This window comes from Triticum dicoccoides, chromosome 2B (assembly GCF_002162155.2).
Source record: "Triticum dicoccoides isolate Atlit2015 ecotype Zavitan chromosome 2B, WEW_v2.0, whole genome shotgun sequence".
Taxonomy (NCBI): domain Eukaryota; kingdom Viridiplantae; phylum Streptophyta; class Magnoliopsida; order Poales; family Poaceae; genus Triticum; species Triticum dicoccoides.
The window spans coordinates 509,089,412-509,102,336 of NC_041383.1; the positions used below are offsets into that span (position 1 = coordinate 509,089,412).

The 12,925-nt window shown below is 50.4% G+C and overlaps 2 protein-coding genes across 4 annotated transcripts; one reads left to right on the plus strand and one right to left on the minus strand.

Annotated features, from left to right (window-relative positions):
- The first annotated feature begins 5,491 nt into the window (after positions 1–5,491).
- LOC119364537 (eukaryotic translation initiation factor 3 subunit A-like) lies at positions 5,492–10,441 on the plus strand. 3 transcript variants are annotated; one of them, XR_005174976.1, is made up of 8 exons: positions 5,492–5,726; positions 6,714–6,853; positions 7,453–7,499; positions 7,613–8,427; positions 8,990–9,070; positions 9,528–9,590; positions 9,988–10,105; positions 10,182–10,441. XR_005174976.1 is itself a non-coding variant. In XM_037630018.1 (7 exons), the coding sequence occupies exons 1-7, from the start codon at positions 5,679–5,681 to the stop codon at positions 10,045–10,047; spliced, it is 1,254 nt and encodes a 417-aa protein (XP_037485915.1). In that variant the 5' UTR covers positions 5,492–5,678; the 3' UTR covers positions 10,048–10,441. The 3 variants fall into 3 exon arrangements, 2 of the variants coding, with proteins under 2 accessions (XP_037485915.1, XP_037485916.1); XM_037630018.1 differs by having other exon boundaries at positions 9,988–10,441; XM_037630019.1 differs by having other exon boundaries at positions 7,453–7,493; positions 9,988–10,441.
- A 909-nt stretch (positions 10,442–11,350) lies between these two features.
- LOC119364538 (peroxidase 31-like) lies at positions 11,351–12,723 on the minus strand. Its single transcript, XM_037630020.1, has one exon. The coding sequence runs from the start codon at positions 12,604–12,606 to the stop codon at positions 11,599–11,601; it is 1,008 nt and encodes a 335-aa protein (XP_037485917.1). The 5' UTR covers positions 12,607–12,723; the 3' UTR covers positions 11,351–11,598.
- Positions 12,724–12,925: the final 202 nt, after the last annotated feature.

A 12,925-nucleotide genomic window follows, 5' to 3' on the forward strand; every position in this document is an offset into this window, starting at 1 on the left:
ACCCATCCCGGAGGGCCCCAAGGGCCAAAGTGGGGAGGGGAACCAGCCCATAGTGGGCTGGTGCGCCCCCCTTGGCCCACCCCCTGCGCCTAGGGTTGAAACCCTAGGGTGGGGAAGGCGCCCCACTTGCCTTGGGGGGTGCTCCACCCCCCTTGGCCGCCGCCCCCTTGGGAGATTGGATCTCCCAGGGCCGGCGCCCCCCCTGGGGGCCTATATAAAGGGAGGGGGAGGGGGCAGCCGCACCCTGAAGTTCTGGCGCCTCCCTCCCCCTGCTACACCTCTTCCTTCTCTGTCACGTGCTTGGCGAAGCCCTGCCGGAGTGCTGCTGTTCCACCACCACCACACCGTTGTGCTGCTGCTGGAGCCATCATCATCAACCTCTCCTTCCCCCTTGCTGGATCAAGAAGGAGGAGACGTCATCCGCTCCGTACGTGTGTTGAATGCGGAGGTGTCGTCCGTTCGGCGCTAGGATCTTCGGTGATAGGATCACGACAAGAACGCCTACTTCAACCCCGTTCTTTTGAACGCTTCCGCTCGCGATCTACAAAGTGGTATGTAGATGCATCTCCCATGACTCGTTGCTTAGATGAACTCATAGATGGATCTTGGTGAAACCGTAGGAATTTTTTTAATTTTCTGCAACGTTCCCCAACTTTAAGTTCATCTTATGAACTCCCACTCAGATAGACATCCCTCTAGTCATCTAAGTGATACATGATCCGAGTCCACTAGGCCGTGTCCGATCATCACGTGAGGCGGACTAGTCATCATTGGTGAACACCTTCATGTTGATCGTATCCACTATACGACTCATATCCGACCTTTCGGTCTCTTGTGTTCCGAAGCCATGTCTGTACATGCTAGGCTCGTCAAGTCAACCTAAGTGTTTCGCGTGTGTAAATCTGGCTTACACCCATTGTATGTGAACGTTAGAATCTATCACACCCGATCATCACGTGGTGCTTCGAAACAACGAACTTTCGCAATGGTGCACAGTTAGGGGGGACACTTCCTTGAAATTATTATGAGGGATCATCTTATTTACTACCGTCGTTCTAAGCAAATAAGATGCATAAACATGATAGACATCACATGCAATCAAAAAGTGACATGATATGGCCAATATCATTTTGCTCCTTCTGATCTCCATCTTCAGGGCTCCATGATCATCATCGTCACCGGCATGACACCATGATCTCCATCATCATGATCTCCATCATCGTGTCTCCATGAAGTTGTCTTGCCAACTATTACTTCCACTACTATGGCTAACAGTTTAGCAATAAAGTAAAGTAATTACATGGCGTTGTTCAATGACACGCATGTCATACAATAAATTAAGACAACTCCTATGGCTCCTGCCGGTTGTCGTACTCATCGACATGCAAGTCATGATTCCTATTACAAGAACATGATCAATCTCATACATCACATATCATTCATCACATTCTTTTGGCCATATCACATCACATAGCATACCCTGCAAAAACAAGTTATACGTCCTCTAATTGTTGTTTGCATGTTTTACGTGGCTGCTATGGGTTTCTAGCAAGAACGTTTCTTACCTACGCAAAAGCCACAACGTGATATGCCAATTGCTATTTACCCTTCATAAGGACCCTTTTCATCGAATCCGATCCGAGTAAAGTGGGAGAGACTGGCACCTGCTAGCCACCTTATGCAACAAGTGCATGTCAGTCGGTGGAACCTGTCTCACGTAAGTGTACGTGTAAGGTCGGTCCGGGCCGCTTCATCCCACAATACCGTCGAAACAAGATAGGACTAGTAACGGTAAGCATATTGAACAAAATCAACACCCACAACAACTTGTGTTCTACTCATGCATAGAATCTACGCAATAGACCTAGCTCATGATGCCATTGTGGGGATCGTAGCAGAAATTCAAAATTTTCTACGCATCACCAAGATCAATCTATGGAGAGACTAGCAACGAGAGAGAGAGGGAGTGCATCTTCATACCCTTGAAGATCGCTAAGCGGAAGCGTTGCAAGAACACAGATGAGGTAGTCGTACTCGTGGCGATTTAGATCACGGTCGATTCCGATCTAAGCGCCGAACAACGGCGCCTCCGCGTTCAACACACGTGCAGCCCTGTGACGTCTCACATGCCTTGATCCAGCAAGGAGAGAGGGAGAGGTTGGGGAAGACTCCATCCAGCAGTAGCACGATGGCGTGGTGGTGGTGGAGGAGCGCGGTACTCCAGCAGAGCTTCGCCAAGCACTACGAGAGACGAGGAGGGAGAGAGGTAGGGCTGCGCCTTGGGAGAGAGAGACTCATGTGTTGGGCAGCCCCAAAACCTCCACTATATATAGGGGGAAGGGAGAGGGGGAGGCGCCCTAGGGTTTCCCCTAGGGGGGGCGGCGGCCAAGGCAGATGGGATCTCCCCTTTGGGTGACTTGGCCCCCAAGCCAGGAGGTGGGAACCCTAGATGGGGAGCCCCAAACCCCATGGTCACGTGGGAATAGGTGAGGGGGGCGCACAGCCCCTTAGTGGGCTAGTTTGCCCCCTCCCCTTGGCCCATGAAGCCCCCCCCCCCAACACTTGCCGGGGCTCCTGAAACACCTTTCGGTCATGCTGGTCATCACCCGGTACCTCCGGAACACTTCCGGACTCCAAACCCTTTGTCCAATATATCAATCTTCACCTCCGGACCATTCCGGGACTCCTCGTGACGTTCGGAATCTCATCCAGGACCTCGAACAACATTCGGTAACCGCATACGTACCTTCCCTATAACCCTAACGTCACCGAACCTTAAGTGTGTAGACCCTACGGGTTTGGGAACCATGCAGACATGACCGAGACAACTCTCCGGCCAATAACCAACAGCGGGATCTGGATACCCATGTTGGCTCCCACATGTTCCACGATGATCTCATCGGATGAACCACGATGCCAAGGATTCAATCAATCCCGTATACAATTCCCTTTGTCTACCGGTATAGTACTTGCCCAAGATTCGATCGTCGGTATGCCGATACCTTGTTCAATCTCATTACCGGCAAGTCTCTTTACTCGTTCCGTAATACGTCATCCCGTGATCAACTCCTTGATCACATTGTGCACATTATGATGATGTCCTACCGAGTGGGCCCAGAGATACCTCTACGTCACACGGAGTGACAAATCCCAGTCTCGATTCGTGCCAACCCAACAGACACTTTCGGAGATACCCGTAGTGCACCTTTATAGCCACCCAGTTACGTTGTGACATTTGGTACACCCAAAGCATTCCTATGATATCCAGGAGTTGCACAATCTCATGGTCTAAGGAAAAGATACTTGACATTTAAAAAAGCTTTAGCATACGAACTACACGATCTTGTGCTAGGCTTAGGATTGGGTCTTGTCCATCACATCATTCTCCTAATGATGTGATCCCGTTATCAATGACATCCAATGTCCATGGTTAGGAAACCATGACCATCTGTTGATCAACAAGCTACTCAACTAGAGGCTCACTAGGGACATGTTGTGGTTTATGTATTCACACATGTATTGCAGTTTCCGGTCAATACAATTATAGCATGAATAATAGATAATTATCATGAACAAGGAAATACAATAATAACCATTTTATTATTGCCTCTAGGGCGTATTTCCAACATGCCCGTCGCGTCGGCAATGCCCCGGGGCGGCCGCCCTCGCCGGGGGGTACGCCAATGGCGGGTTGTTGCCACCCTCGTGGTGCGTCGGCACGCCCTCAAGTGTGCGGCGGGGGGCGCCCCACCACAGGTGGCGCCCCTCGCTGTTCTTCAGGCTGTCGACTACCGGCGCACCGTTGGTGGACGCTAGTCGCTGCTGCTGGCGGCGCTCGAAGTATGCCGCCCAAGCCGCGTGGTTGTCGGTGGCATACTGGGGGAGGGAGAGCTCGGCGTCGGTGAGGGAGGCGCGCACGATCTCGACCTCGCCGACGAAGTAGGAGGGTTTGGCCATGGCGTCGGGCAACGGGGGAATGAGCACTCCCCCGTTGCTGAGCCTCCAACCCGTCGACCCGGCGCGCATGTCCGGCGGCGCCGGGATGTTCGCCTGGAACAGGAGCCACGACTCCTGTTCGCGGAGCGAACGGTGGCCGAAGCCGTTGGCTGCCGCCTCGTCTCCGGGGAAACGCTCGGCCATCGGGAAAGGGGAGGGAGATGGAGGGGCTGGGCGGCGGCTCACGGGAGAGGGAGGGCTGGAGGAGAGGAGCTCGGCGGCGGCGCTCGGGAGAGGGGGCGCTCATCAGAGACGAGCGAGGCCATATATAGCCGCGCCGCGTCCGTGTGTACGCGTCCGAGGGAGGGGAGGCGTCAACGCGCCGCCCCGTGACGCGTCGCCCGTGAGAAATCAATGGCAAAGCTGACCGGCGGCAGCCTTGCCATTGATTCCCTGCGGGAAACTGAGGCGTTGGGAGAAGACGAGGCGGTGTCGCTGACGCGGCTGGCCCGCGACTCTTTCGCGCCAAAAACGATTCGCCCGGCGCCCCCGAGCGCCCCCAGCGCGTCGGGTTCGGATTCGGGTTGGGTCCGCGGGCGCCAATTTCGGCCCGAGCCGGCGAAAACTGGGCCCTTGGAGACGCGAATGGGCCGATTTTTTGGCGCCGGCGGCCGAAAAGTCGCCTGAGGGGCCTTGTTGGGGGCGCGGCTGGAGATGCTCTTAGGTAGGTCTCCGTTCTGTGGTGGTCAGAGATGACATCACCATCGGCATGGAATAAAGTCTCGCCACATTGTCCTTGTTTTGCTGACGCTTCTTTTGCCACATCGGGAGAGGTGTGGAAGATGGTGTATCCTTAGATCATGTTCTTCCAACCTGTCGTTTTCTTTTGCAGGTTTGTCATGGTCACGTTGTGCTCCAGAGCAATAACATAGCTATACGTTGAGGGACGCGTGAGATTTGTGTTTTTTTACTCCATCTGGCTAAAACTCAAAGGCTCTCTTCATTTTAAAAAATTCTCTTGGTTGACGATTTGCTATGCAGATTGTAGACGTGGGCTTCTTCTGGTCTACATCGATAATTTTCTCGACGTTGCTTTTACAAGCTCCTAGGTTTAAACAAGTTTGCTCCGCTGAGACGGAGACACACAAACAGCAATGAGCTTTGCTCGATGCACGTCGTCGGTGGATGCAGGAGGAAGACTTCAGCACCCTCAAGGTTTCTGTATGGGTGCTATTTAGTATTACCGGAAAAGGTAAAATTTTACCCAAAAGCGTGTTATTTAGTATACGGCCTTTGCCTTTTCAAAAAAGGAAAAAAAGTCCACATCAACCGTTTGATTCGGAGGCGAACCACCCAATCGTGCGGCCGTGGCCCACGGTCCGTCGGTCACCCGCGGGCACATCACAACCGTTGCCGACACACCCACGCCGTGGGACAGGCGATAAACATCACCAAACAAGTTGAATTTGGACACGAATAAAATTCATTACGAAAACCGAAATCCGGAAGGGAAAGCACAAAAAAGCCCGCACCTTGGTGGCTTCGTGCTACCAAATCGAACCCGAGGACCCCCACCCCCCCTTCCCCGTCCCGTCTCAAGCGCCGGTAAACTTCGCCACGCCCCAATCTCCATTCGCCACAAACCCTAACCGCCCCTCTGTGTCGCGCCGCCGGCCGCCCCGCCACCCTCCTCGCCCTTCCAGGGCTCCGGCGAAGGCTGTAATCCGCGGGGAGCGGCAGCGATGGCATCCACGGCAAAGGTCACCATCACCCTCGGCCGCAGCGGTCAGGTCAGCCGTCGCCTCGGATCTCCGGGCTCCAACGCTCGTGGGATTCCTCTGTATTTTGATTGCTCGCTTGTGATTCGGCTGTGCCCTTGTCGCCGGTTTGGTTGATTAGAAACGAGACGGATGATCGGATGCAGTACAGCTTTAGTCAAGCCGTAGCTCTAGCGCGCGCGGCTAGATGCTCTGTTTCCAGTAGTCATAGCTGCGATTTTGGCGCGTCAAGTGGTGGATACATTGTTCGCTTGAATTTTCATCTCCCCTGAAGGTTCTAACTTCTAAGTGAAGGGTGTTGTGATTTCCTGTATGTATTGATCAGGGATGAGTAAAGTTACGTGATTTACTTAGTTGTTGACAAATGGTGAGTTAACGGTAGTTTCTAGGTGTCTTTGCCTCTAGTGGGTTTGTGGGTGTGTTGGGGAGTAAGCACATGGTTCACGATTAGAGACAAATGTCACTTGAATAACTAGCCCGTGACACATTTTTGTGTTGAGGGGAAACCACTGTATTGGGGATGTTTTCTTGTAACTAGTGTTCAAACCATGATTGGTCATGCCCTGTTGTCCAATGATTGGTTGCTCTCTGCTGGCTGTATCGACCATTATCATATTGCAAGTCCTGAATTCTGAGCTGTGTCGGTGTTAACCATAAGGTGATAGAAGAATGCATGTCAATTCATCTCCTTCCTGTTTGCACTTGTAAAATTTTTATCTGACCAACTCAGCTACCAGTCTACCACTTCATTCCATGGCTGGTTATGTTTTCTTTTTGGGGTTTTTTAGATAATGGGCTGCTAGTAAGTACTACTAGTAACTATCTTGAAGTTGGTAAAAACAGACCCCCTTTTTTCAGGCCATTCTGTGTTGTAAATGTTAGCATGGATGCCAGTATCTTGATTGTGTATTTAAATATATTTTTATTTCTTTTAAGGCTTCAGAATGCTGCATCAATTATTCAACTTTGGCTTCCTCACTTTATTTTTTTGGATTGCAGGTTGTCAAAAGGCGAACTATTTCTGATATGGGTAATGATGATGAAGTGCCAGTATCAGGAAGAAAGCGGCCTGTCCGAGAGAGGCTAGGAAATAATGTGGCTGATTCTGATTTGTATGGAAGTCAGCAGAGTAATAAAAGGTATATTTGCTTCATCTATATTACTCAATGTTTGTTGAAACAGTGTTTCAAAGTTTTTAATTAGAAGCCGTATACACAATGACCCTTGCATATCAGATGTTTCAGATGGTCATGGAGTGAATCCCTTTGTGGTGTTTCACCCCCTATTGTGTGTCATGGCTTCAGTTTTACAGTCCTCCATACTCTATGTTCTAACGCATGCTGTCAGCTTGCCACTTTATATGTGCACTTGTGAAGTAGGGCCCTGCCAGTTCATTAGCTATAATTCTACATCACATGTCTCTTTTATACGTGTCCCTGCATGTTTTGTTATATTCAGTGAAGTATATTGCACTGTGTGTGTCTCTTTTGCATATTTGTTCTTCAATTTTAGCTACCTTTGTACAGATGTTGCACTTTTACTTTCTTTATTTATTTTGTTTAATAAAGAAAGCACTTGCTATCTGCAAGTTCCATTGGCTGTCTTTATGTTCAATTACTTCGCATGCTCCAGACTGCAGCTCACTGCATGTCTCTTTCTGTTGTGTCCTCAGTTTGAGCATCTGTTGAAAGTGTTTGCTTAAAAAATTTTACTCTCTTATATTACTGTTCTCCTGCAGACGGCAAACAGAAAGCAGTAGCTCGCAGCTTGGAGATGATGGTTTGGGTGACGATAAACATTTCATTTCCACTATCAGTGTTCTAAGATTTCAATACGGAGCTGTCTGTCTGACACTTCCTTTTGTTTTCCTGCATACGTTGGGCTGTATAATATTGAAGCTCGCCAGATTGGCAGGGATGATTTAAGGCTGAAGCTTATGCGGAAAGGCTTGACACAGAAGAGCAACAGTGAGGCAGAACAGAATGGAGTGGATCTCCGTGAAAAGCTTTCCAGGAAGTCAAAGAAACTCCAGGGATATGAAGCAAGAAGGGGTGATCCAGAATCAAGGTCTAGTTATGATGAGGGAGAAATCCCAGAAACAGGATCTGGATATGGTTCGAGGGGGAGAGTCCCAGAGTCAAGAGCCTCTACTCTTGTAAGCCAAGTGCCTTCTTCAAGGAATGCAGATGGGTTGTTCAAGTTGGAGCCTTCAGGAAAACCTTATCCCTCGTGGACCGATGATTGTTTGAGGTATACGTCCCCAGACAAGCTTCCAAGTGTTCGAAGAGACATGACTCCCCCAAGAAGTGTTCGAAGAGGCATCTCTCCCCCGAGGGCCATTCGGAGAGGCATGTCTCCTCCGATAAATGCTCGAAGAGGCATGTCTCCCCCGAGAGGTGCTCGAAGAGGCATGTCTCCTCCAAGAAGTGCTCGAAGAGGCATGTCTCCTCCAAGAAGTGTTCAAAGAGGCATGTCTCCTCCAAGAAGTGTTCGAAGAGTCATGTCTCCCCCAAGAACATATGATCATACAGGGTCCATTCCATCCCTTCGATCTGTCGGTACCACAAGACCTTCTAGTCATATCACAAGAGATGCTGCTGACACATTAAGAACCCATCAACCTTACGAAGACAGCTCTACCATTGGGATTGATAGGGGACAACAAACTAATGGAATCACACAATCTGGACGCCGGCCTACATCCCCTATGCTGGTTTGTATCTCTCTCATATATCTGAAATTAGCCTGGCTTCTAAATGTTCACTTTATTGCTTTATTTTGTGCTCTTCCTTTTCAATGGTCTTCTGGGACAGTGTGTGTTGTTTGTCCTACAATGTTGTTGTGAAATTCGTCAATTATGATTTGAAAGGGAACTCGATTCTGAACTTGTTACAAACTATCTCTGCCTATAAGGTTCATCTTGCACTTTGGTTAGGTTCCAGTGATGTATTTGCTTAGTGCTGCTCATTACAGATGGGTTAACATTCTAAAGTTGACATTGGTAAAACGTGATCATTGCTATGTATGCGATATATCGTCATGTGTGCTGACCATTAGCCCAATTTTCTCTTCACGTTGCTCTTGGTTACAGGCTTGTAGCTGATTTTTTCTGTTCACTTTGCCCATAGTTGTTGATGTGAGAATTTTTCGACATCTAGTTATGCTTACCAATAGCGAGTCTTGCGCCGATTATATCAGCGAGTTTCTGGTTATGCAATGATTGTGTTATGTGATCTTGCTCCAGATTTTCTAAAATTGTTCTGTGTGATTTGCAGAAAGAAGTACCGTCGACAGTTACTGGATTACTGAATTCAATGGGACTTGAGAAGTATGTTGTTCTCTTTCAGGCTGAGGAGGTAATTTTCCATTATCTTGATTGTTTCCAACTTCTAAATTCATATTTATAATGCACAAATAGATATATTTCCTGTGGATAATGGGTATCTGTTTGCTACCCATAGTGCTCATGTGCATTTGATGCCTTCTGTTTGATGTTTTGCATGGAATTATGAATTTATGCCCCCGAGGAGCTCTAGTGGTTATTTTTGTATAAGCTGGAAAATTCATTACAATCTCTATCCTTTCGGCCTCTTATCTCTTCTCTTTCAATTTCATTCCTATGCATGTTCCTCTTGACTCTACCCTATTCGATCTTTCAACTACCTATGTACCATTGAATGTTACTTTTTTCTTTCTGCATGATCCAGAATGTGCTTGTCAGTCCATTCAAGTATAGTCTTGAATCCATGAGAGTTCAGACATATATGTTTTATTATGGAGTGTTCATTTTCCTTTGTATTTACTTGTTTGCAGGTGGATATGGCTGCATTGAGTCAGATGAAAGACAGCGACCTCAAAGATATGGGAGTACCAATGGTAGTGTTTGTCGTTCAATTACTAGCCGCTTTACATGATACATCGTGATTTTCTTGCTCTGAGTATGTTTTTTCCTAAAAGCTACTCTATCTGATTACACTGGAAACATCAAATATTAACGCGATTGAAATGATAGACATGAGTTGCATGCTTTCAGCACAACCGAACTTGATAGTAGTTAGGAATAGTGTCTGCATTGCATGCTATGTTTTTTTGTTGTAATTTCTCTAGCATGCTTCTAGCACTTGGACATGCATAATGGAGTAACTTACCTTCAGAATCTAGCAAGAGCATGTTAAATATGACATAGTACTTAGTAACTACTGCTTTGTAGTCTTGTAGAATTTAGGCTTTCTTTTGTAGTTTTGACTAGAGTGGCACCATTGTGATGGATCAGGGCCCCAGGAAGAAGATACTCCTTGCGACGGCACCTTATGGAAAACAACGGCAAAGATGAGCAGCATGTGCTCTGGGACGTGGAACGAACATTTGCTGGGAAATGCATTTTTATTGGTGTAAGCATGCTCTACTGCGGATCTTGTATATCCTCACTGGTAGTCTGGCTTAGTTAACCTTTTTTGTTGCTGATAGATTAATGTCGCCCTGTTCTTGGCTTGTGTAAAGTCATGTCTGTCAGCTGATGCTCCCAAATCCTACCATTCGGGATGTGCTGCCCTGCTGTATTTGTTAAGAGCAGCAGGGTTTGAAACAGAGTGGATACAACATGGTCTAGCACCATCATCAATCTGGACTTTCTGTATTTTTGGGAACATGGTGAGAGATACAACTAATCCAATCTATTATGTGTGCCAAATGGCCATCGAATTCTACCAGTGTTTTGCATGGAGGAAGTAGCGGATTGTTTTTAAAGTTTGACTGCTCCTACCTACATTTGCTCAACTGTCATTCTCTGCCACATGGATTGTCCATAGTTTTGTTGCCTGCATACCAGTACCCAGCTTTCAATTGGGTGTTGTTCTTCAGCAATGTCTGGGACGCTCTACTCTGTATTGGGCCGTCTGTTACAAGGATAGACCAGCGTTCAACATGATGAATTACTAGCAGGAACTGGTTGATTATGCACTGCAGCTGAGTAGCGACGGCTCAGCAGAACCCGTGCAAGCTGTCGTGCGCCAGTTCTTTCTTCTGTTATCATTATGCAATGACGCGAACTATTGGCCCTGGGAATGGACATGATTGTTTGGCCTTATCATTTGCTATCCAAACTGTCACAATGAAAGGCACTGAATCGGAAAAATCAGACCGTCCATGGACCCCCAGATGCCTCCCCGTTCCGGCATCGGTCCAGTCGAGGGTCCACCATTAAAACGCAACCGCAAAAAAGCTTCACCCGACATGAACCGGCCCGGCGCTGTACGAGAAAAAGGCAGCAGCCAATGTTGCCTTGCCCTCCCATGTGCCAACGCCCAAGTCCCAACCCCAACGGCCGGCAATCTGCTCGTGTCACCTTCATTGCCGTGGGTCGCGTGACTACCCTTCGTTGTGCGTATCCGCCGCCGTTAGCTGCGTCACAAATAAGACCAACCCAAGGGCTTTTATAGAAGAAACTCCGCAGCAACCCCAGCTGCCCAGCCAACGGGTCGACGCCCCGTCCTCCCGTTAGCTGCGTAACTACGAGGAGCATTCGGCGGCGGCTATTGAGCCTTCTGTGGTGACTACGCGGAATGTATGTAGTAGTAGTATATGACTGAAAGTAACAATGCATGCACGCGATGAACCAGTCCAGCAACGATAACGACTTGTGTAACCGAAAGGGAGGTGCCAACGGCCCAGCGCCTCTCGCTAAATTGGACGGCCTTGGTCACTCGCTTTTCAATTCACGAGACCGAAAAGCATCGCACAGTTCACAAGGCCGAAAAGCGTCGCAATTCACAACTTCATTCAGAAAATCAGAGCGGACACACACCAAAATCCAATCCTAATAGTACCGTCCAATTTTCACCGGACTAAGCGACGGCACGGCACCCGTAGCAGTAGCACGCTCCGGTCAGTCGAGGATGTCGCACTGCCGCCTGACGACGCCCTGCCGCCCCGTCTTGACGCCGACGGTGCCGAGCTTCTGCATCGCCTTGGCGAAGTCCTGGAAGAAGGCGGTCCGGTTGTCGGCGTACTGCTGGACGAACACCTTGGTGGGCGGGTACTCCCACAGCGCGGCGTCGGAGGCGAGCAGCCCGAGGCCACGGGGCAGGTTCTTGAAGTAGAGCTCGTCGAAGTCCCGCGGCGTCACGATGTCGTTGAAGATGGAGATGTCCGGGTTGCTCTCGTAGCCGGCGCAGGAGCTCTGCAGCGCCCGCGCGAACTCCGGGTTCAGCGACGGGTCGTGCCCGGCGCCGCTGCCCTTGCCCTTGTAGTTGTACACCCGGTGCGCGAACTCGGAGCAGTGGGAGAAGCCCACGGTGTGGGCGCCCGCCAGCGCCACCATCTCCTGCGGCGTGATGCCCTTGCGCGCGAACAGGACCGTCATGGCGCGCGCCGACATGTTGGTGCGCGGGAGGTTGCCCTCCACGTCGCGCGCGTCGGAGCGGCGCGCGTCGCGGCGGCCGAGGAGGACGGGGAACCGCGGCCCGCCCAGGATCCCCACCAGGTCGCGCGCGGCCAGCGCGAGGATGTCGGCGCAGGAGACGGTGCCCGGGCAGGCGGCCTCCAGCGCGGCCTTGGCGCGGGCCACGGCGTCGAAGGCGTCCCCCGGGAGGGACAGGTTGATCTCCGCGGCGCGCTCCGGGGTACGGTCCGAGGAGAGCGGGGAGACGAGGACGGAGGCGTCGCAGCCGGAGACGAAGCAGTCGTGGAAGAAGAGGCGCAGCGTGCCCGCCGCCGTGGACGGGTTGGCGTGCTGCTTGGCGGCGACCACGTCCGAGACGATCTGCTCCACGCGGGGGCAGCTGCGGCTGTAGTACGACGTCGACAGCCTGGCCGCCGCCGCCGCCGCGCCGGGGGTCGCGGCAGCGGCGAGGAGCGCGAGGGAGAGGAGGACGCGGCGGAGAAGCGTGCCCATGTAGAGAGAGAGAGAGAGAGAGAGAGAGAGAGAGAGAGAGAGGTGGCTGGATTTGGAAATGAGAGAGACGGAGATTGGGGTGAGGGGAAAAGGGTGGTGGAGTGGAGAAGAAGGGCGAAGTGGGAGGATTAGTGGGGTGTTAGTGATGACTGATGAGTGAAGTAATTGTGAGGTTTAAGGTTAGGGGGAACGGTGGTGCGGTGGCCTGGTAAAGACGGGGTGGAGCTCGAGGAGGGATGGACGGATGTTCCTGCCGCAACCGCGGTGAGTTCTTTATTAGGGCATCTTCAATAGATTGTATGTTAGTTTTGTTGGTAAA